The 22,918-nt window shown below is 47.6% G+C and overlaps 5 protein-coding genes across 5 annotated transcripts; 2 read left to right on the plus strand and 3 right to left on the minus strand.

The window, feature by feature from the left end:
• Window positions 1–172: 172 nt before the first annotated feature.
• H6S33_000600 (uncharacterized protein) lies at window positions 173–1,150 on the plus strand (the record flags this gene model as incomplete). Its single annotated transcript, XM_044831996.1, has 3 exons — window positions 173–314; window positions 366–1,043; window positions 1,101–1,150. 3 exons carry the CDS (start codon window positions 173–175, stop codon window positions 1,148–1,150), a joined length of 870 nt encoding a protein of 289 aa, XP_044700159.1.
• Window positions 1,151–1,991: 841 nt separating this feature from the next.
• H6S33_000601 (uncharacterized protein) lies at window positions 1,992–3,432 on the plus strand (the record flags this gene model as incomplete). Its single annotated transcript, XM_044831997.1, has 5 exons — window positions 1,992–2,195; window positions 2,296–2,359; window positions 2,493–2,878; window positions 2,938–3,156; window positions 3,211–3,432. The coding sequence occupies 5 exons, from the start codon at window positions 1,992–1,994 to the stop codon at window positions 3,430–3,432; spliced, it is 1,095 nt and encodes a 364-aa protein (XP_044700160.1).
• A 3,470-nt stretch (window positions 3,433–6,902) lies between these two features.
• On the minus strand, window positions 6,903–7,911 carry H6S33_000602 (uncharacterized protein; the record flags this gene model as incomplete). Its single annotated transcript, XM_044831998.1, has 2 exons — window positions 6,903–7,376; window positions 7,471–7,911. 2 exons carry the CDS (start codon window positions 7,909–7,911, stop codon window positions 6,903–6,905), a joined length of 915 nt encoding a protein of 304 aa, XP_044700161.1.
• Window positions 7,912–15,418: 7,507 nt separating this feature from the next.
• Window positions 15,419–16,345, minus strand: H6S33_000603 (uncharacterized protein; the record flags this gene model as incomplete). Its single annotated transcript, XM_044831999.1, has 2 exons — window positions 15,419–16,086; window positions 16,153–16,345. 2 exons carry the CDS (start codon window positions 16,343–16,345, stop codon window positions 15,419–15,421), a joined length of 861 nt encoding a protein of 286 aa, XP_044700162.1.
• Window positions 16,346–18,935: 2,590 nt separating this feature from the next.
• H6S33_000604 (uncharacterized protein) lies at window positions 18,936–19,883 on the minus strand (the record flags this gene model as incomplete). The annotated part of the gene is made up of 4 exons (XM_044832000.1): window positions 18,936–18,949; window positions 19,005–19,170; window positions 19,468–19,478; window positions 19,619–19,883. 4 exons carry the CDS (start codon window positions 19,881–19,883, stop codon window positions 18,936–18,938), a joined length of 456 nt encoding a protein of 151 aa, XP_044700163.1.
• Between the last annotated feature and the right edge of the window lie 3,035 nt (window positions 19,884–22,918).

Here is a 22,918-nt window from a genome sequence, read left to right on the forward strand (position 1 = left end):
GCCGAGTCACGGGAGTTCACTTGCAGTAACGTCACTAGTATTTGTACCGACGCCGATGCCATGAAAATGTATATGCACCACTCCCACCTCCTCACATTTACGAGTGGTACCCCGAAATTGATACCTTTCCTTTTCTACTATCAATCCCCACTTTTTATACCTTAGCACCATCATGTTCGCTCGCTCCCTCAGGCCTGTTTCTACTCTTCGATTTACCATTCCTCGTATTGTGACCGTTCGTCAAATGTCTAGTCCAGCAGAAGCTAGTTATGAACATATCCTAGTCTCTACTCCCAGGCCAGGAGTTGGCCAGAGTAAATAATCCCATCCTAATAATCAATGAGCTGTTACTAAGCAATTCCCAGTCACACTCAACCGCCCAAAGGCCTTGAATGCCCTCTCTACTCCTCTCATGACCGAGCTCAATGCTGCTCTCAGAGCCTTCGAGGCTTCAAAAGAAGCCGGCGCCGTTGTTATCACTGGTAGTGAAAAGGCCTTTGCTGCTGGTGCTGATATTAAAGAGATGAAAGATCTCAATTTTGCCAGTGCTTTCGGAAACGACTTCATCAAGAATTGGTCCGAGCTCACCCAGATCAGCATTCCCATTATTGCTGCTGTCAATGGATACGCTCTCGGTGGAGGCTGTGAGCTCGCCATGATGGCAGATATCCTTTATTGTGGTCCCAAGGCCACATTTGGACAGCCGGAGATCAAGCTCGGCGTCATCCCCGGTGCCGGTGGTTCTCAGAGGCTTACATGGGCAATTGGGAAGGCGAAAGCTATGGAAATTATTCTTACAGGAAAGAACTTCTCTGCAGAGGAGGCTGAACGTTGGGGCCTTGCCGCGAGGGTGTTTGAAACCCCAGAGGCGTGTGTGGAGGGTGCCTTGGACACCGCGGAGACTATTGCAAGCTACGGGAGACTAGCAGTAAAGGCAGCAAAGGAAGTAGTTAACCAGAGCATGGAAAACGGATTAAGTGAGGGAGTCAAGTTTGAGAGGAGGGTGTTCCAGTCTCTGTTTGCCACAAGAGACCAGAAGATTGGTAAGATGACTTCGTATGATTTCCCCAGGATCAACTACTAACAGTATCAATGATCAGGCATGACCGCTTTTGCTGAGAAGAAGAAGCCTCAATGGACTGGGGAATGATTACACGAATATTTTGATCTTCGGATAATTATCAATGCTTTTACATAAATACCACGACCGTAAACGCAATTGCTACCATTTCATAGTGGTTGTCGTTCTGAGCACTGGAAAGGGTTAGGGTTTTATTATATACCAACAACCGTGAAAGTTAAACGAAAAGTTACAATGCACAGGCCTAATTGATATTCGATAAGATATTGTAGCAGAGACCCCTAAATATATCGTCAATACGATCCCCAATCGCATTCACCCCTTTCTATAAAGCATGTATGGTGCGCCCACTCTTAAAGGTAACCCAAAGTGACGGAAAGTCAATCGCTTATAACTTCACCACCAAAAACGATATCAAAAAAGTGGAAAAATAGAAGTATAGTAATAGTGATGAACTTTCGTTCTATTTTTCCAGAATTTTAATATCTGTCTGGGTTGTAAAGCCTTAGGAAGTTGAAATTGCGTATTTTTGTATGTAAAATGCGCCAAGACTGAACAAAGTGGAACAGTATTATACCCATTTATACCCCCAGAAAAGCAAACCTGACTGATCCGTGGCAGTAATGCAGCAGAATGACTAGAAATGGGCCCTCTTATTGGCCCATGAGGCCCTATTGCAGCCACAATTGTTCCACTTCCGTATGCCGCCATATCACCTTTAAGAATGTGCGCACCATAGTTGCAAGACACGTCAATCGGTATCTTCGGGTGACTGCCAAGGATCCAGGAACAACATCCCACCAACCCTCCCTCCCGCCGCTAACTCAGAGCTCTGCCACCAGTTCAAGGAATTTCTACCTGATCTGCATTCATATCCGCGTCGCCCCCAACACAAAACAACAGTAATATAATGTCGAAGCCACCTGTAAACATCGCAGTTCCTACCCTAGTCCAGCAACAACAAGCTCAGCAGCAACAACAGCAGCTCCAACAGAAGAAGAACCCCCAGAAAAACCAGCATCCGAACCAAAACCAACAGAGTCAAGAATCTGGGGAATGGACAGACGAGAAATTAGTAGACGCGCTGAAGCGTCTTGATGATCTCCATTCCAAGGTTCGTATCCAATCTCGTCCCCTCTCCCGCGTTCTCCGTAAAAAAATAGGAACAAAAAAAATTTCGTACCCTGCGGAGCTAACACTTCATGGGCATGTAGTTGATTAGCCTTCGCACCGTGATCCCGCGGTTGACGTTGCCGTTGTCGACGAGCCATCCTTCCCGTGAGCCGACCCCCCTCTTCCCGTCTCCGACTCGATTAACTACCCCACAATCTTTAATCCTAGAAATATGATCAGATCAATAGTGCATATTACCTTGCGACAAAGTAACAGTCACTGACCTCGGTGCTCACAGCCGCAGAACTATATGAAGATCTTTCGACCCGCGCCCGAGGCGCGTCCGAAGAAGTTCTCGCATTCAATAAACTATTCGTCGATTCAGCAGGCGTCTTCGAACATGCCAACCAGTCGCGAGTAAAAAACCCTCAGGGGATTCAAGCTGTGTCGGTCTACGACATGTTCTATCCAGACGATGGAGAAGAAGAAGAAGCCATCGAAGAGGCGAAAAAGAAAGACGAGGACACGGAGATGAAGGAAGGCGACGAAGAAGAGGTTGAGGAAGAAGAGGTCGTGGAAGATACAAAAGAGGAGGACGTCGACGGGTTACTCGAGGCATTTAAGGGAAACGACGCCGGGCTGAAGATTGATATCGAGGTGAAGGACTCAGGAAGGACGGTCAAGGTAATTTAACCTCAAATTATGCATACTTATTTGATTTCTAAGCCCCGAGCACTTTATAGATTACACTACCATCGCCGGCAGACCTACTATTCACTATCGACATCCCGTCATCTTCGCCGACACATGATATTACGGACCCATCTTCGGCCGCAAGACGATTTATCGTGTCTTCTGTGACCAATGCGAAAAAGCCCGAGCAAGCAACGCCCCATTTATACACCTCCATTCTCCGTAGCATCACTACGAGGCCAAATGCTGGGAATCTCCAGCTCCTTCTGGTATGTCTTGCCCCATGTCCTATGAACTGAGTGCATTATCTAATCATACTATAGGAAATGCTCACGACCTACATAACTATATATTCCGCCCCCTGCAAAAAGTGCGGGAAAATGACAGCGGGTAGCAAGGTAGAACTACCTGTTGTCCGGAATAGAGATACCATACTTGTTGAGATAGATGAACCTATTGGTGGGGTAAGCGCAGGTGCAGGTGGGAAGAAGAAAGGGAAGAAGAAGGAGAAAATTTGGGCCCCATATCATGAGGTTTGCATGTAGACTGGTATCTATTAAAGCCACGCCCAAACTTCTTTGGTTTATTGCTTTTTCAAAGCCTAGCATTTATTCTCTTTTTCTATATTGACTATTTTAAGTTCTAGTAATAACTTGTTTCAATGCGGCCTCATGCGGAGTAGATTTTTGGTTTCTTTTATTTATTTTTCGTTGGATATTTGTTTTCCCGGCTTTGGTTCCTTCTGGGTAGTCTGTCACATGGTGTTTTTAGTGGCGTATACGGCGATAAATTCAAATTGCGCCAAATATATACACATGCAGAAGCGCCCTTCATGTTCAATAATTTTAAAGCGAGGCTAGCCTGATTGTTTTCGCTGGCTTGTGCAAAATAACATGGTCAGAATGATAGGTTCATACGATATCACTCGGTGATACACCGATTTCGTCAATACTATATGTAATTCGGAGCTGTTGCACGCAAATTATATAAAGAGGAGACTCTATATAATCTGAGTCTAGCTTGACAGTGGCTTCTTCGTTCTTAAATTTTTAGATTACGCTTGCCGAGTGATAACTCATGAATAAAGCAACCGTCTGCATTACTAACCCTAATCCTAAATATATAAAGCTCACGCTTAGCCTAAAGTTCGAAGTTCTATACCTAAAAAATATATTTCAATTAAATTCCGGACTAAGTGTTAGGTTCTCAATAGCATGCGCCCCAGCACTGTCCAATAACCTTAAGGTAAAACCTGGAACGAGAGGAGTCATATCCCTATATAGTAACATGAACTACATGTAGTGGAGCGATGATGACCGTATATTATGCCCGGCGAGCTTGATATATCTCTATGTCTACTGCGTGGGGGCGTTTCTTTCCTAACTCGTTCCCGCACCCTGAACACTTGTGCCTGAACGTTTGCATAGATAAAAACTATATATATTCTAGGGAATAAGGGCCCCCTGGTGAAGCTATCATAGGCTACTAATATTATCAGCTTGTGCTGGTTTTCACATCTGCACTCAGGGAGTCTATGCTCGCTCTCGCCCGGTTTACAAATGCAATTATTCCGCACTTTCTAGGCCCTAATATACTAGCTAGCACTCATTCCCAGAGTAACTCAATTGTCCAAAATTCAGCCTAGTTTCTATTTTCCAACTGTTTTTAAAACGTGGCCTCCCGTCCAATGCCCCTCTCTAACCTGCCCATTCTTTCCACTCTGCCACACCCTCCATACACAATTAGCATGAACATTGTTCCAGCGAGATCCACTTATTACACGCAGTGTTACCTGCCCATAAACATTTATAATACAAGGAATCCTCCATCGGGAAATTTAACTATTAAAGGTACAATTGTTCAAGTACCGAACGATCGCCTGACTAGAAAGAGGGACGGGCATTCCCAATACCAAGGGTTCACCGCTCTAATCAATATACATCACCGGAGTGCGTCGGCCCATCTGCCTCCGATTCCAAATACTGCATGTATCTATGAGTGCATTGTGGGATATATTGTTTCTAAAGCTAAGCAGCCCACGTTGAATAGAACCTGGTCAAAAACACGCTTCCAGAATCAACGCTAACATTACCTGTGCAGAGATGTGGACAAATAATCTCCGAGTTAACGAAAATTTTCATACATTGGTTCTGTTTCTTCCTTTCAACTCAATAGGTCAACGACGCAAGGGACGTTAAGGTCCATTAATCAGATCGAGGTCAAGCTATTTACGAAAACAAGTCAACTGCCCTGCTATGAAGCGCCGTGCCCTTTAGAAGGAAGTCAAAGGTCATTCATCAGGACCCACCTTGTTGGTGCCACTACTTAGACGAGAAACTTGTCTTTGCCGTATTGTAGGATGTAGTTATTTGCATGATCTAAATCCGGCGTTTACCAAGATCTACAATATTTGGTGTAGAAGCTTTGTGGGACATGAGGTGCCGCCCTCAAGTACCCCTTTGAAGCTTCGCATGATCTAATCCGGCGTCTAACGTGAGCCACATATATCCTTAGGCTATATAAACGGTGTGGCACACGAGGAAGCGCCATTGCGTCTTTCGTTTGTGCCAATTTTTTATGGCTTGAATGTGTAAATGGAAGTGTGGCACATATACTCGGCGCCAAAATAATAACAAAGACCTGATGGACCGTCGGTGTGGCACAGTTTCATATTACCGCCGGCCAGTTCCAGACCTTGGTTATACCGAGTGATGTTCTATGATCGATACAACATCCAAATAATGGCACGGACCAAGCACCCCGGAGAGGATCTTCATAATTTAAAAGACCTATTGATATTAAGTCTCCCTTCTTCATGGCAGGAATTATAGTGTGTAACCGCGGGCCTCGATGCAATATACAAGGTCCCCAGATTGCAATTATGCGCATATGTCCCATATTGCATTAATTCGAATATCATTCGCAGATCCTGCTTCAGGGTCCAATTCACAACAACACTCAATGTGTGACATACCTAATCACGCCTCAATTCACAAAAACGTTTTTCCAATAGCTCTAGCCAGGTAGGCCCGCCGCACAACTTGCACGGGACCCAGATCAATACTCATTCTGTACCCCAACATAACCTGCATGATCCACACGAGTAGGGCCTCGTACTGATTTAGACAACGTATCTCTCCGGTCTCGTTCGCTTATCATACCGTCAAGTGCATCGCATTGAGCTTGTTTGCATTTATCGTCCGTCCGTCCGCTATCCGTTATCGTCTGGTCTTGCGGTTTCGTTTCGTTGTCCCATCATCATTGAGCCTCTTGGGGGAAAACAGCCGGATATGGGAGAGGGAGAAGGTATGGAGGGGATAAGCATTTTCCCTGGACGGGGAAAAGCGGCTGAATTGTGGGGTTTCCGGGCTAACACTGCGGGATATCCGGGGTTAGTTTCCGACGGTTTTCGATTTAAACTGGGGTGTGACCCAGGCTTTGGCTGAGGGGATGAAGAAAGTAAAAGGATGATAGGCTTCAAGGTCACATGACACGGCCAATGGTTGCTGTGCGGGTGAAAACAGAGTAAGGCTTCCGTCCTTACGCCGGGCCAAAGTTGCATATGCACTTTCGTCTCCAAATTACAGTTCACTCTGCACCTATCTATGCTCCAGATATTCTGGTTTTGAGACATCCCGGTCCGATTAGATCCGACTAGTTAGTACAGGATTCAAAAACCAGATCATAGAAAGCAACGCCTAGCTCTAATGAAACTGCCAAAACTCCATTTATGATATTTTACAGCAAATTCTTGGGGGAATCAATGCATAATGCAACAACCAGTGTCCTCATAATTACAATTGAAAGTGTGAAAGCTATAATAAAAAAGCAACTAAAACAAAACAGTACAGTGGTCGAGAAAGAGGAAGTCTTTAGTCATGTAATATCACTTATCCCGTGTCCTCCTGATTTAGAGGGAAAGAAAAAGAATAGTAAAACAAAAACAAAAAAACTAAAAAAAAAACTCCATGAATGCCACCCTAAAAACCCTTATCGTATGATATCTTAACGCCAATCACTTGCTTCCCTCCTGCTTCTCCTCCGTCGGTGTGCTAATAGGTGTCGCCTCAAGATTCGGCGTGAGCGATTGCGGAGAAGGCGAGTCTGAGGTAGCAAATGTCGAGGTTTTGGGGGACACTTCTGGGTCAATTTGAGTCCCCGGGCTGATTTCCCCAAGTGAGCTAATCGACGTGTTCGACATGCCCTCTGTGATTCCTGAAATCGCAGAGACACCACCATGACTGTGGTTGTTGTGTGTCATGAATTCACCCGAGCTTTGCAATATCTCTTGGTAGACCTTTCTACCGGGATCGGCCTTTCGTTTTTCCTTCTTCTTCTCCCGTTTTGATGATGGTCGCACGACGATGACCGGAACCGGTGAATGCTGGAGACAGTATTTTGAGACGGAACCTGGGAGGAGGCCTTGCAGGCCACCCAGTGAACGACCACGAGTGCCCACAATCAAAATCACAGGCTCATAAATATGAATCTACAAGAAAGAAAGTAAAAAAAGGGTGTTTAGTATTTTAGCATTTCAAGTCACGCAACGCAACGTTGCGTGGTGGGGCAAGAGGGGGTCGTACCATTTTCTGGATCGTCTCGTGTACTTTCCCGACGGCGAACTCTAAGATGATGGAAATTGTCTTGTCCTCATCATTCTTCTCTATGATTTGGTTCAACAACTTCTTGGCTTCTTGTCGGTACTGCTTTTCCTGCAGTGCAGAATCACTGCTCATTTTACTGTCCTTATCGACAACACGCAGGCAGACGATTTCGTCGCCATCATCGACGAGCTCGTCGATGAGCCACTCGAGCGCGAATTCCGAATAATCATTCTGATCTGTACCGCAGAGAAAGGTGCGCGATCGTCGGGTGTAGGCATAGTCCTTGTGCTTTGATTTCAGCGTGAGCGAAAAATCAGAGGCATCCTTGTTATCGAAGGTGTCGAAAGAGACTCGTTTCAAAAAGGTACTATTGTCCACGAGCAGGTTGATATGTGTTAGTCCGACGTCACTCGCAGACATAGCTTCGCGATTATTGGGTATATGACTGAGGGGAAATGAAGGGAATGCTAAGTGGGGGTGGAGAATGCGGGGGGTAAGGTGAGGTAAAAAAAAATGACCAGTGAGGGGGAGGGTTAGACGAACGGAGGCGGAGGCGGAGACGATAGCGATCTCTGGCGAGTAGCCCTAGAACTCCCGGATGCGCTCGGTAATACACCACCCAAGCTTCCCACACTTCCCACGCTTCCGCTGCCTGTACTTGAGGCTAAGGACGATTGACGACGTCGACGACCCTCAGAGGAAGGTATTTCAGGGACGTTTGCCCAGGATATGGAAGCTGGGCGAGCTCCGTCCTTCTCGACAAGTTCTCCTGCTGCTGCTTGCTTAGGAGGGGAAGTCATCCAAAAGAGAAAAAGGAAACCTGGGTTGGTAATGAAATCTCGTTGCAGCTAATGATTATTCTTGTCACTTGTTGCTTTTCCTTTTTTGCTTTCTCTTTCTCCCCCGTTTGTTTAATAGAAATTATAGAATTGATTCTTTTTTACTTTTCCCTGAATAGAGAGCTGCTGGATGACTGATGACTTTCCAAGAAGGGGTGCACGATCTGAGAAAGATAGCCGAGAAGCTTAGTCTCAACGGCTATCAAGAACAACCAGCCAAAAAACGAAGAGCCAGGGGCGCTTTCCTTCTTCGGATTTTCAAACGGGGGGAGTGGAGGGGGGGAGTGATGTTTTGACCGCCCAGAAGGATATAAGGGTTGATGTACCTGATGGCTGAATGGAGTGAAGGAAGCTGGATGGTTGATGTAGGTGGACGGGGGATAATGCCTCAATACGTAGTGATTAGGTGGGGTTTGGAAGTGTCCAAGAAGCAGCAGCAGCAGATGAAGAAGGCGGAGACGGGGATTGGGGCCGAAAGCAAAGGCGGAGACGGGAACGATTTAGACGCGTGGTGTAAGTAGAGACGGAGGTGGGGCCGCGAAACACGCAATAAAGGGTCTCTGTATGTATGAGTATGTAGGGTGTATGACGGAGGTTACAGCTTTCGACGACGACGACGAGATATCGTTTGTGATTACGGGAAAAGGGCGGTGAGTAGCAAAGAGGAAATGGGGGGGGGGGGGGGGGGGGTGGAGGAGGCTTGCTTTCCTGCAATGTGCCTTTCTATTATTCCCCGAGTGTCAAGTAATGGTTTTGTACCTCTGGCTCAGAACCTCAGTGCTAGGTTCCGAGGACGCCCAAGACTTTGAATTGATTGGGGAGGCGGTGCAATGAGAGAGAGAGCATCGTGGATGACATAATGGTGGGGTCACGCTGGTAGTCTACGAGTTCTCGGCGATGCCCAGGAAAGCTGTAAGCAGCGGGCTGGTACTCGCAGCAGGTAACAAGTACCCGAAAATGCAAGCCCTAATCTGCAATTACCATTGGAGTAGAAGTCAAAAATACACCAAAACCTTGCAGCTACATTTTCGGGTACTTCAGGCCTGTTGCGAGTACTACAATTACTACAATTACTACACGCTTACGGTACTTGACATGTAGGGTACCGCCTGGTAGAGCAGTGCGCATGCACTAGTTGTACGCGTAACTTCTCCTGATGGGTAGAGTAACTTGCCGTGGGAAGAAGAGGATTGAGATGTACCGTGAATATATCTTGGCCAGCCTAGCGCCGAATAATCTCACGAGTCTCCGTGGGGATTCCATTCGGCTTTAGCTGTGGGGTGGGGGATAGGTAGGATAGGTAGGATCATCATCATGCAGTGATGGGGATGGATGGGGGTGAAAGGAAGGAACGACAATGGGGAACGACAATCCATTGGGTCAGGTGGGATGCCAAAACGCTTGATCACGACGTTCGGATAGGTGTGTAGTGCATCAAGGGAATTAAAAAAAGGAATAAGGAGAAGAAGAAGAAGCATTATCGGCTATCAGCTCTTCTTGGTCGGGCTCCGATACCCCCATATCGGTTCACGAAATATCCCGTCCCACAGACGAGCCCCCCAATCGGATTCTGGTCAGCCCAGCACCCATCTGTCAATCCGTACATAGAAGTCGATTCAGCAGCTCTTTCATCCCCCCCCCCAGCCAGTCTACGCGGCCGCCCGGATCGTACGGTGCTGGTGCTTTGAGATATCCGTTATATTTTCGGGGAGGGCTGTGCGGACGCCGAGTAGAGAGAGGCAAGGAAGGCACGGATACTGATGTTTATTACTAGACAAAACTTTCGGGGAACACGGGAGATGTTTTCCATTACTTTCCGAGGTGATTGATATGATTTCTCCACCATCCCACCCTTCTCACCCCCAAGGGACGCGTGGAGGGTCCCAGTACCAAGAAATACCAAGAAATACCAAGAGGACCCAAGACATTCCCTCATGGAATTCGCCGAGCCTTGTCCTCCCCCCCCTAAAATATTTCCATGAGCGCTCATCCTCTACTCGTAGAGTCTCTACATATGAGAACTCAGCATACATACACAAAGAGTTTTAAACTGCACAGTGGCTGCTGTTACAAATCTGGCGTGTAAAATGAAATGTGGAGAAAAAAAATTTGAAACCGCTGTGGACGTACTTCCCCTTTGCTGATTGCCGAAAGAAGGCCTTGTTATCTAGATCTGCGGCATTGAGGCGTTATGTACTGGGTTATGGGGTTGTCAAGTGCGTAAAAGACAACTCACTTCACGACACCACGAAAAGGCGAAAAGGGAGTCTTCAACCCGAGCGCTCAGAGATCGACTGTCGCGGCAGTTGGAGAGCTTGGGGGGAAATGCCTACATGTATGCGTGGATGTGGGATCCGGCCCAGGGAACACAGCAAAGAACAGAGCCGAGGAGATAGGACCTAAACGCGCTGGACTCGAATTATCATTATCATTGTGTATGCAGCTGTCTATGGCTTTTATTATTGAGGAATCGTTAGGACCTATTGTGAATCCTTCCCCCATCTAGGACCTGTGTGGTTGGAACTTGGGGGTGCACTCTCTCTGTTGGACTCGCTCCCACCAAGCAGCCCCCACGTGATACAGTCTGCGGTGCTGCTGTGGATTGTGGAGAAACAAGCTTTTTGAGAGCCTCATAAGCGAAGATCTTGGCGCTAGTCCAAACGAAATCAAGATAAGGACCCTGAGCTGCGGACCGGCTACGACTATCAAATGGATAGCAAGCGCACTTCCCCTTCCGGGCATCAGAAACAACGGGCCCTTGTCTTAGAGCAGAAACGTGTTTTTGCAAGGGACGAGAGAAAGCGTCCTTCCTACCCGAGACTTGTTTGGGCCTCTACTCGACAGCCTGCATGCTCTAGAGTAAAGCTGGGGTTGGCAGAGGGTACATGTAGTCCTGCTCCTAAGGGCTAGAATGCACGTAGGACAGGTCTAAGGCCGGAGATGGAAGGCCGCTTCCTACACTATTTCCTACATACACTGCTCCCCGTGGCTTCCGATTGGCTGCTAGCCGTTGTTTAAATCTCCTAGAGTCTAAAAGATTCACTTTCGTCACGGTCCACCGCTCCAAGTGAGCTAGAGAGCGGTCTAGTGCACTTCTCGGAGGAAGCTAGCGAATTCCGTTGATAGGAAAGTTTTCTTTTCGGAAAATAGAGACGGAAACGTCTTGCATCCAAGGAGAGCACAGAAGAACGAAACGGAATCTTCCAAATTGCAAAGTGGAAGGGAAGAGGGAAAAAAATGGTCTGAGGGGACAAGGACGCACGTACGGGTTCGGGATTGATCATCGGCAGCAACAACCCAGAGATCTAGAGTAACCAGATGATGGGTCCTACCGACCCGCAAGCCCGAGGGTAACTTCGGGACATCAAAGAAATCTCAAGGTCACAAGAAACACCTAGGTCTCACGACAAAACAGACATACAGACTGACAGACAGACAGACAGACAGCCAGACAGACAGACAGACAGACAGACAGACCCCGTGCTCCAACGAGCTCTTGTATGCGATCCAGCAAATGCAGAATTACTAGCATTCAAGAGAGCACAACCTCCGAAACAGATATCTGTATCATATAGTGTGCATAAACCCCCTACGTTAGTTAGTTGCCGCAAATGGGTTTCATTATCATATCGACAGACAGTAGAGTACAGATAGACTGACGCCTGGTGATATAACCACCCTTTGAGATCTACGATACAGGTATAAGCGTCATGTCTTCACAGCACAGAGTGTGCAACTTGGCCAGCACCCAGTACCCAGAACCCATCAGATAGAAAAAGTGGAAAAATAAAATATGATTCTTGCCACGAGAGACCGGAACACACCCAATCGGCTGGTCTGGCAGGGTGATCAAGACAGGTGGGGGTTGAGGTTTAGATACTCAAAGTATGTGAGACCCGGCCCGACAGTAAGTATTGAATCTGACGTCTGTCCGATTCCCCCTGTCTCCGATCACATCAGGAGAGGGGAACTGGGAGAGGAGGACGCAAAGCCAGAAACCTTGGCAGTCTTGTATGTGAGTATCAAATGTAAAAAAATTCAAATCAGGCAACATCTTGAGGAGCAACAGTAACAGCAGCACAGTGCAGTGTCTGTCAACCACGTATGCCTTCCGTGGAAAAACTCTGATACACTCATTACATGTCCATTACTCCAGCAGGCGCTACATACCGACAGGCAAGGAAGAGGGGGAAAAAATGCAGATATATCTGATTTCGTTACTTTTTCTTCCAGATGCTGGTTCTGATGGTATGCACCCAACTAACTAGCTACAGAACTTAACACTGGCCCACTAAGGATATCATCGTATGAGCACTCAGCCATGAGCTGTAGTCCCAGTTCTCCGGAAATGATGTGCGCCCAGGTAGGTATGTGGAGTAGGACAGCCACCTACCTCTCCACTACCATGTGGTGTCAACCCAGAGCAGCCAGATCATAGGTCACCTTAAATCTGAGTTCTCTGCTACTACATACCCCAGCAGCTTATCTCATTGCCAAGCAACGATGTCGATAACGTTTCACACCCTGCATGCCACGGGAAAATATCACGAATGATCGTGGACATGTCAGAGCCTCCAGCGCTGGGGATAGGCTCACACGCAAGCTTAAGGTGGGGAAGGGCCCTCTTTGATGGCGTCCTACATGAGGAAACACACACCCTATATCTACGGGGACATTGGAAACTACTCTTTTGCGCTATATCGTGGAGGATGTGCTGCTCCTGCTGAATTTCAAACTCTTCCATGCAGGATGGACATGAGGGGAACGATAGCTTGGTTGGTGGTGATATGTACTTTAGAGCCATTAGAGTAGAACCAACGACGCATCTTGGTTTCCTCATGCAACACCGACTAACCCCGCGACCAACCAGGCCAACTTCCACTGTAAACAAAGTTCCGGTAGCGAACTGACGTGACATGACAGACGGAGGGGGTAGTGGGGAGAGCTATCCAGGGGAAGGTGGGGAGAAGAGGGGGTAGAGGAAAAAACGAGACTCCGGCAAATGATTTCGCTGCTGTCCCTTCTTTTTCTTTTGAGGGCAGAAAAAAACAAAAGGAAAAGAAACGAGGGAAAAAAGAACAAACATTTCGCTTGTTTGATTTGTAACACACGATGTGGAGAAAGGGCAAGGTAAGGGAAGGGCCCTGAGCCAAAGAGTCCGGACCTGAAATCAAGGGAACGAAGCGAACGAACGTAAACGAAACTACTACAAACAACCGGCTTTAGGAAGGACTTACACAACCGCAACCAAACCTGCCGAAAAAAAAAAAAAAAAAAAAAACAAGCCTCCACAAGTCTCCTTCTTCCCCCATGCCATGCCATGCTATGCTATGCTATCGTGGGAAAATTTTCTTTTCGCCGTTTATGTTTTTTTTCCCATTTCAATAGAGCGATTTGGCCAATCCCTGTTTTTCAAATTTTGAGCTCAAATTTTGAGGTCTTGGCGGGATTTACACACCAAAAACTGTCGCCAAGAACTAAATATTTAGGTTCAGAAGTCGTTGGCCAAATCGCTCTAATATGAGGCCCCATATTCAGACCTCATTTCAAAAGCAATCCAACAGTGACCGATGATGCACTAGGTCATTCAGTGATGATATTGTTTCCCCTCCTCCCCGCTCCTCCCCCCGTGCCTGCTTGTGCGGGGCTACTCCATAGAGTAGGTAGAGTAGAATATTCACAATTGTTGAGCGTTGGGCGCGGAAAATTTTATTCGCACACTTTGAACATGCTGCACCGAATGTGAACAATGATGCAATTTGGTACCTACCCCTCTCTCTAATTTCCACATGCTTTCGAATTCCCTCCTTCTAGGCCTCCATCCTCCTCCTCTTCTTGAGAACAGATACAGATGTTGTAAAGCACGCAAGTACATACGGGTCATGTAGACTATCCAATTTACAAACAAGCGCTGCTGCGGAAAATCGTTGACTCAATGTTACGCGGCTCCGTATTTCCAGACATCCTCCTGTGTAACGGGGGGAGTTTCGTACCTAGGTTAGTTGTTGTTGCTTGCTGCGCACAACACAAGGTAGTACATTTTTAGAGTATGAAGCGAGGTTCGGAACAGAGTCGTCGAAATCATTTCCACTTGGGACCTCGAAATATTTGTCACACGACAACGAGCTTCTTCCGGTGGCCGTGCCGGAGGAGCAGAGTTTATTTACATGAGTAGATGGGATGTACTTATTTTTATTCCCTACCCGTATTAACACGGAACATCCATCCGCATTGACGCTTCATCTCATGGGCAAAAAATGACAGGTTTCTTTTTGATCTTCATCTCTGTATTTTTCTGTGTATTCTATCTCTGTGTTTACACCAAGTGACTACTTTACATACAACGTCCATATCTGTCACAGTCATCATCCCGCCTACCCCACAATCACCAGACCGCCCTCCACCCCCGTGGACAACAACGCACGCACGCACATTATACGCAGGGTCCAGTTACCAGCTAGAGTAGATCAGATAATAGAGGCGTCTATTAGAGCAGTAATTCGAATAAGTATGGCAATGATAATAGTGGACGGAAAATATTAAAGTTATAGATGTATGTAGTAAGATTGTTATTTTCCTTGTACTCCCGCCACCCCCCCTATAATAGGGAAGGGAGAACCGGATATCCATTGCTATATCTATGACGTAGCCCCATACAATCTTCAACAACATGCTCTGCAGAGACACCTCCCTTCTGTCTTGAGGACAACCCATATGACCTCGTAATAAGAAAATAAAACCCATAAAAATAAAAGATAAAAAATAAATAAAAAATGCCAGCCACGCAATGAAAATGATGACAAGAGAAAGTCCCAAAAATGTGTACCCCACAGATATGCAGAAGATATTACAAAAAAAAGAGGTGAGTTGTGAAGATATACAACTGAGGCAACCGCCTGGATTACCCAATAAAAAGATTACTATGTCAAAAAAAAAAAAGCAACGCCCAAAACCCGCCCGCTCATGAATGAGTAAAAAGAAAAAGCCCGCGCCTAACCAAAAAATAAAGAAAAGCTAGTGAAAAAATATACAAGTCCAATCAATATACAAGAATCGTGACCATCGAAAAGACAACAACGGGCAACGCGCTAGAACGTGCTTATCATTGTCGGTGATGATCGATCGGGTACGAAATAATCGTGTTCGAATAATGATCCCCGTTCTTCGCTTAGACCTGGTGTATCGTTGTGCTCAAAGTAAGCGCGGGCTTGTTCTTGTTCCTTGTGCGACATGGGCGGATGCGACATTGTAGGCTGAGGAGGCGAAGGCGGATTCGAGTCCTCCTCCTCGTCATCCGAAAGGTCTGAGCACAGCGAAGGCGGGCGATGCGATGTTGTTCGCGTGAGCGAAAACATGCCGTCCTCATCGCAATCGTCCTCATCATCCTCGTATTCCTCATCATCCTCGCCAATTTCTGATACGCCAATGACGGTGCCGTGTGTCTGGTAGTACTTGCTGTATGCTGATGAATGTGATGGCTCGCGGGTAAGAGTAAGGTTGTAGCTCATGTCGAGATCCATCATCTGCTCGTCTTCATCCTCCTCCTCTTCCTCCTCTTCGCTCGACTCTGAGTCTGACTCGTAGTCGGCGGCCAATGATCCGTACTCCTCTGTCTCCTCGGGGATTGTCTCGGGCCATTGCTGTACTGATTCCCTTGACTCCTCGTTTCCGCGAACCATGTTGTTGTACCAGATCTCCTGATCGCGCTCGGCTTCTGACAGGTGGATCATCAATGTGTCCAAAAGGTTTGCGTGTCCTGTAGTATAAAAGTTAGCAATGGGTAAGAAACAATTGTCATGGGAGAGAGGGTATTTTTACTAACCGACTAGAAGGCGGAGGTTGTGGTCTGATCGGGAAGCCTCAGATGAGAGCTTGCCTCTGGCCTTGTGTGCCAGGTAGAATGTTTGTGTGATGCTCATCTTCTGTGGATTCTGTCTGAGTTGTAGTGAAGGATGTGATGATGATGATTGATATTGTAACGATGAGGTGGTAGGGTAGATGGATTGTGTCGACATATTTAAGCGTGGAGGAGGTTGTGCGAGGGTATTTATTTTTCTCTGCTATCTACTAGCTATGTAAGGTTCTGAGTCTAACTATTATGCGTGAGTCAGTTGTTGGCCGTGCACGAATGGTATTTTTTTTTGTGTGTGGAGGGTGAAGTGCGGAATTGCAGGAGAGTTTTTTGGGGGGGAGGGAGGAGCAGCAGGTAGGCAGCGAGCCGCATAATTATTTACATACCTTGCTTTGGCTTTAGCGGGTTCAGAGATCCGGTTGGCTGGGTAGGCGGACGCTATGACTCGTGTACAATATCTGTAATGTATGTTGCAACTGTGCTGTGTTGGAAGTGCCAGGAGCAAGTGTCTGTCTGTATGAGATCGAGAAAGGGGTGGTGGTAATGGTAATGGGTGGTGGGAGGTCTTCGATGTGGAGATAGATAGGTAAAATGGCGGAGAGATAGGTCGATAGATAAGTAGGATATTGATGATGCTTATGCTTATTGATCTTGAGGGGGGGGGTTGAGGGAGAAGGAACACTGAGTGGGGAGGCAGACGCCGGTCTTTAATATGGAACGGGGGGGAGTGGGCAAGTCCCACTCCTCCTCCCCAGTCTGGCTGCTATCCCACACATAACATAACCGACTGACCTACTCTCACTCACAGAAATGCAAATCCCACACACCCTGCCCACACACACGCCTCACGCTTCACGCTTTGATGAACGGGCGCGGGATCCATGGACTTGTTCGCAGTTAATGTTAACTACGAGTGCATCATCACAAGGCGAATCCACGCAGTCGGGATGACTGTAATGTCCATTTTCGGATTACGGGAGTACGGAAGTACCGAGCTCCCTTATTTCCATCACTGCGAGGATCTCTTGTTCCCTCACCTCGCTCACCCTATAGACCAGTCCTGCCCTGCGATTCACAACACCCACGCCCAAAAAAGAACCAAAACCCAAACCCCTGCGATTCACAACACCCACGCCCAAAAAAGAACCAAAACCCAAACCCCTGCCCCCACGAGTCCGAGGGCTCAGGAGTTCCGAGTGGGAGTTTGAAATATGCGTGTGTGTGATCTGAGTGAATCTCTGTGATCAACTGGGAATAGGTAAGGAAAAGTGCACGGATACTGGTTCTCTTCCCAACTCACAAGAAATTCTCCACGGACCAGCTGAGAGCCTGAGACCCAGATGGTGGACCTGTTATTGTGACTTGACAGGGTCCCCACACACAACAAAACACACTGACAAACCGGAGCCCGACCCCTCTCAGCGGGTCCTGTTTCTCTCCTTGGAAGACAGGCAGATCCTCTCGTCTACTCTAGTCCGTCGCATCCGACAGGGGGGTGTAGAGCGACGAGGGATAGGGCTTTCAGTTTGTCCGCTGGCACCGACAGGGACCGAACCCGAGCGAGGTTAACTCTCGTCTAGATACTCTATTCGTCTACACATGTACGAACTGACCTGTTGTTCCCACGGAAGTTGAAGCTGCCCCATGTGCCGCGATGTAGAGATAGAAATGAAATATCCTGCCTGTGATAGAGAGGCATACAGAGGCAGAGGCAGAGGCAGAGGAAAGAGAAGACCACGTCGGAATGCAAACCCACCCTCATTTCGGTCCTTGCTTGCCTGCTTGTACCTCTGCTCGTTCTCTTTGCGAAACAGACATTATTATCCGACCAAGCTGCCGCTGCTGCTACTTGCTGTGCCAATTCACACCGCACATCACATCTTCGTGAGGCTGACGGCATTCCGGGGAAATAATCGCACGACGGTTGTAGTAAAAATAAACAAGGAAATAATTTCCCCTGTAGAGCATGTCTAGCAGAACACAAACGACCGGTGGTTCCGTCCCAAAGGTTCGTTCTCAGGACCAAACCCCGCTTCAATTTTATTATGCACGGCGATACCACAGGGCTACGATAAAGTAGAGCAGGTACGATGCCTTATCCTTTTTTACTCATTTCTTTTTTTACCCTACCCCCAATTATTTGATTTCTACCTGGACGGCCGTTTTGGGGGCAATTAGCGATTAGGGATTCAGACGATCATTGATCATGGCCGTGATCGCGCCTTTCTTTATTTGTACATACACATATAATAGAGATGAAGTGTAGATACTTGCTCAACTATCATTGATGCGTCCCACCCCCAATTATTAAGCCGCCTCGCTACTTCTGGCGCCACCTCGCTACTTTGGCAACTTCGTTTCGGCGATCAATTAGAAATCTGGAGTAAAGCTGCTACTAATCTACTCTAATTCGATGCCAAATATTTAAAGTAATGACGCCTACATAGTAGTAGCCTTAATAGCATGGCTTGTTGCAAGGTAGAGGTGTAAGCCCAAGCAGGATTTGTCACCACCCCCTAAAACATACCAATGATAGAGATTTCAAATCAACGAACGACGACGGAACAACGACGACAACCGTTTTCCCTCTCGCCGTCGCCGTCCGTCGCCTTTGCTGCCTGTTTTCGGATAAACCGGATAAGCCGGGGCGGACCATTGGCCCATCTAACGCGAAACTTGGCGTATGTAGCTATAGCCTACAGCACGCGCGTAGTATTATATTAGAGAGCTGTTATGGCTGGTGACGCCCGAGTTTATTCATACTTTGCTTACAGCAGTTAGACTTGATTTCTCGACCCCCGTCTCTCGCACGAGTCACCTACCGGCCGGCCCTTCCTTTCCACTTCCCACCCCCCCCCATTCACGGGCTCCGATTGTTGTGCCGAGCACCGACCGGTTTCTTTCGTTCGCTTCGAGGGAGAAGGGAGAGGGACCTGGTTGGTTGGGGTTAAGGTTTTTTTTGGTTGTTTTGCTTTGAGCGTAGATCCGCTGATCCTCGCCCTCGGTAAGTGAAAGTGTAACAACAAGTCACAGGCGGCTGTTGTTGGCCTGTGCCTGGACTTCTACTAGCTACGAGTGAGCTACCCTTTGGTCCAGTAAGGTCTCTCTAATATCACAGTCTCTCGATAGACGGTCTGTCTCTGTTTGTCTGTAAACAAAGGTTTCGATCAATCAACATAAACAAACGGAAGACGGCGACAAAGTGATCTCCGTCCAGCCATCCGTCCAGTTGTAGAGAGAATCGAAGGTGAACAAGAGACCCGCAGATCTGGATCATTGACAGACAGACAGACAGACTGTCAGACTGTCAGACTTCAGACTTCGACAAACAAACAATTACTGCACTCATACACATAATCGAGGCAGACAAGACACAAGCAAAGCAAGCAACACACACATGCAGCAACAGCAGCAGCAGCAGCGGAAGGAGCCTCACCGCCATAAGCGAGAAGCCTAAAGTGAAGCACCCCCATTGATGGATGGAAGAAAACCCCATCGAGCTTCATGTCGATCTCCATCACAAGTCCCATCCATCGTCTTTTTTTGCTTGCACGGAAAAGAAAAGCAAAACTTCTTGCTGCACCGGCTACGAGTGCCCTCTTTGGGGAATTGGAGCTCTCGCGGTGGGGGGGAGTTAAGAAGAGGTTTCCCTCTTCTCGCTTGGGAATCTCGATTTGGTAGCGTTGTGATGTGCGCGCCATATGTAGACTTGAGCACAGCTATCACAGCACAGCAAAGCACAGCAGCAGAAAGCAGAAGTGACGAACGAGCTCAACTCACAGCCACATAACCTATCACTTACTCTGAAACTTCCGTGGTGGAGGAGGAGAGGTAGCGTACCGTAGTCTACAAGGTATCGAGGGTAATAATAGCAGTGCTAACTGCCTAGCGCATAACTGCTTCCCTACAACTCCTAACTCACCTTCCTTCCTTTGTAGCAGTAACCGAAGTATGTCTGCTACTCTGCTGTGCTGTACACTACTGAACTTGCTCGATTCGTACCAACCGTTCCGGAGGAGGCTGCGGTCTCAACCTCTAACACACCAGCCAGAATAGCCAGGCCAGCCAACCCGGCCAGCCCCAGCCAGACAGACAGACCAGCGCAAAGAAGCATAAATCTCTGCTGCTGCACGGCATCAAGATAGCATATGATACACGGTCCGACGATTTCGATACGCCCGCTTCTTCCCATCCCCAGAATCGGTGAACAGCCCTGCACGACGTCTACGCCTTCTGTAACGGGTAACCCAAGTGGAAGTGGTGTTGGTGGGGAAACACCCTCAACCACATGCACAATTAACCACCACAATCAGTTTTATCTATGCGGCGAGGTGAGGCGGCGGCGGGGAAGAAAGCGAGCGACGGGATGCCTGTGCTGATGCTGCTACTGAATTCGGCCCTATGTTACCGGGCATGGTAGGTGCTCTGCTACCATGCCCTCTACTAGCTGTAAATCCGTGAATCCGTGAATCTGTGAATCTGCGTCTTTTTTTCTTCCCACCTCACACTCTGTGACCCGACTGTAGTTACCTGTCGTGTCAGGATTTACCCATCCGACAGGGCTTACATATCCCATAGACGACTTCCCTAGCCACCCGAACACCCCCCTCACCCGAACACTCAACATCAAAAAGAAAGGATCTTCGTTGCAACCGGTTTCTATACCAATCATTTTCAACTGTTCGGGTGAGGGGGGTGTTCGGGTGGCTAGGGAAGTCGTCTATTCCCATAATCCCTTATCCCATCCGACGATTGATTGATTGATTGATAATGCGGAGAGAAGAGGCGGAGGAAGATCATTAACTGTCATAGCTCGGCAGTAACAGTCCGCTTATGTTACCCTTTCTGCACATTTCCCATGCTTCTAGAAAGGCGCTGTGGAAGAAGCTTCTTCTTTCCGCTGCTTATCTCCGCCCCCCCCCCCCCCCCCCCGGTAGTAATCACCATCACCATCATCATCGTCATCAGCATCAGCAACGTTACATCTCGCTCCCCAAACTAGAGTAACTACCCCGCTGTTCCACATCGGAACGAAGCGAGAGACCAGTGATGATGATAATCGTGGTAGTGGTGGTAAGGGCTTTTGCATGTGGTTTGTTTTCTCGGGGCTGTTTGGCATGACTACACATGTTTGGCCTGTCCGCCGGAGCTGGGGGCAGTACAGTATCTACAACTACGTGTGTTTGTAAGCCACTGATTACTAGATAGAGGCTGTATGTCCATGTCTCTGTACATACTCGCGTTTCCGGACGCAACTGCTATTGCATACACAGAAAAAACCCGCCAAGGCTATCTTTTGTATGGCATGCAATAGTGGTCGCGTCCGGAAACGTCAAAAAAACTACGAGTAGAGTAGGATCTAGTAATTAATTGGAGCCCGGTGGACGGACCACCCTGAGGCCCCCTCCCCTGATTGAGTTTGAGTCTGCCCTATAAAACAAAGTTTACGTTTAACATTCCCCCAACTGGCAATCCATAAGCTTCTCGTTATAATTAGCGAGACGATGATAACCCGATAGACCGTTTTTTTGTGCACATTCCATTCCTCAGCCATGGGGCCAGCAACCACCCCCGGTGTATGTGTGTGGGTGTTTCGTTTAATTAGGATTAGGATAGGCAGGTAGTATCAGATATTCTACATGGAGTATCCTCTATGGTGCTGACACACAGCACAGCACAGCACGAAAGTATGAGTCCCAGCCCTGTAGCAGCTGTGAGGGACCGGGTCCGTTCCGTGGATTAAGATTGGCGAGGGCCGTAGCCGTAACTGAGCTTGTGTTTGACAGCTCCCCCTCCCCCTCACTCGACTGTCTGAGGTAAACGTAACGGGGGTAGGAAACGCACGCACTGCGGAATGCGAGCATGGGTATGAAGGAAAGGTATTACTCACCCTCTCGCTACCTAGGTCAAATAAACGAACAAGAGACGGAAGTAAGACTCACCGACGGAGGGATTGGTTTTTTTTTGTTTGTTTGGTGTGACTTGATGACTCGGAAGGGGAAGGGAAGGGAACGGAAGAGAGTGAGAGAATATTTGTCAGGCTCGGAATTTGTTCGCAGCCAACACGGAGCTCCGGTTCCGCCGTTGCTTGGTGATTGGCTCGGGGATAAACAGCCACCAGAAGATCAATTGAAGAGGAAGAAGCTTCTTCTCGATGACAATATACCTAGTGATGATGATGGCGAGCTCGTATTTTGCAGTGCTTCATACTGGTGCTTCGTATAGACGGGACTCGGAAGCTTGTTGGTTATCGATCATTGTTAATTGCGACATGACTCATGCTGGATATAAGGATTTGGATTCAATCACCATTACCAGTGCAAGTGACAGTGACAAGCATCCATCTATCACTCGCCATCTCTCCATCCATCACTCTATCTCTCTATCTCTCTATCAACCACATTCCATCACAGCACATCACATGGTCACCGGGGCTTTTTTAACTTAGAGCGTTATCGGAATATCTGTGCCTTTTTCGACGGTATATCATGTCCATACCAAGCTTTAAGCCGGCCAGCCACTAAAATCATACTCTATAAATACTTGAAAGGAGCGTTTTTTATCATGGTAACATCAAAGTATGCTGCTTGACAATAAAAAAAAAATATAAAAAAATAAAGTAAAGAGAAACAAAATATCATCCACTGCGCTGCACTACAACCCTCTCGCCAGCTTTCTTTCCCCGGACCCCTCTCTCGAGCTTGCTCACATAGCTCGTAGGTAACATTACAAAACA

Source organism: Morchella sextelata, assembly GCF_020137385.1.
Source record: "Morchella sextelata strain SCLS chromosome Unknown scls_1, whole genome shotgun sequence".
In the NCBI taxonomy this organism is placed as follows: domain Eukaryota; kingdom Fungi; phylum Ascomycota; class Pezizomycetes; order Pezizales; family Morchellaceae; genus Morchella; species Morchella sextelata.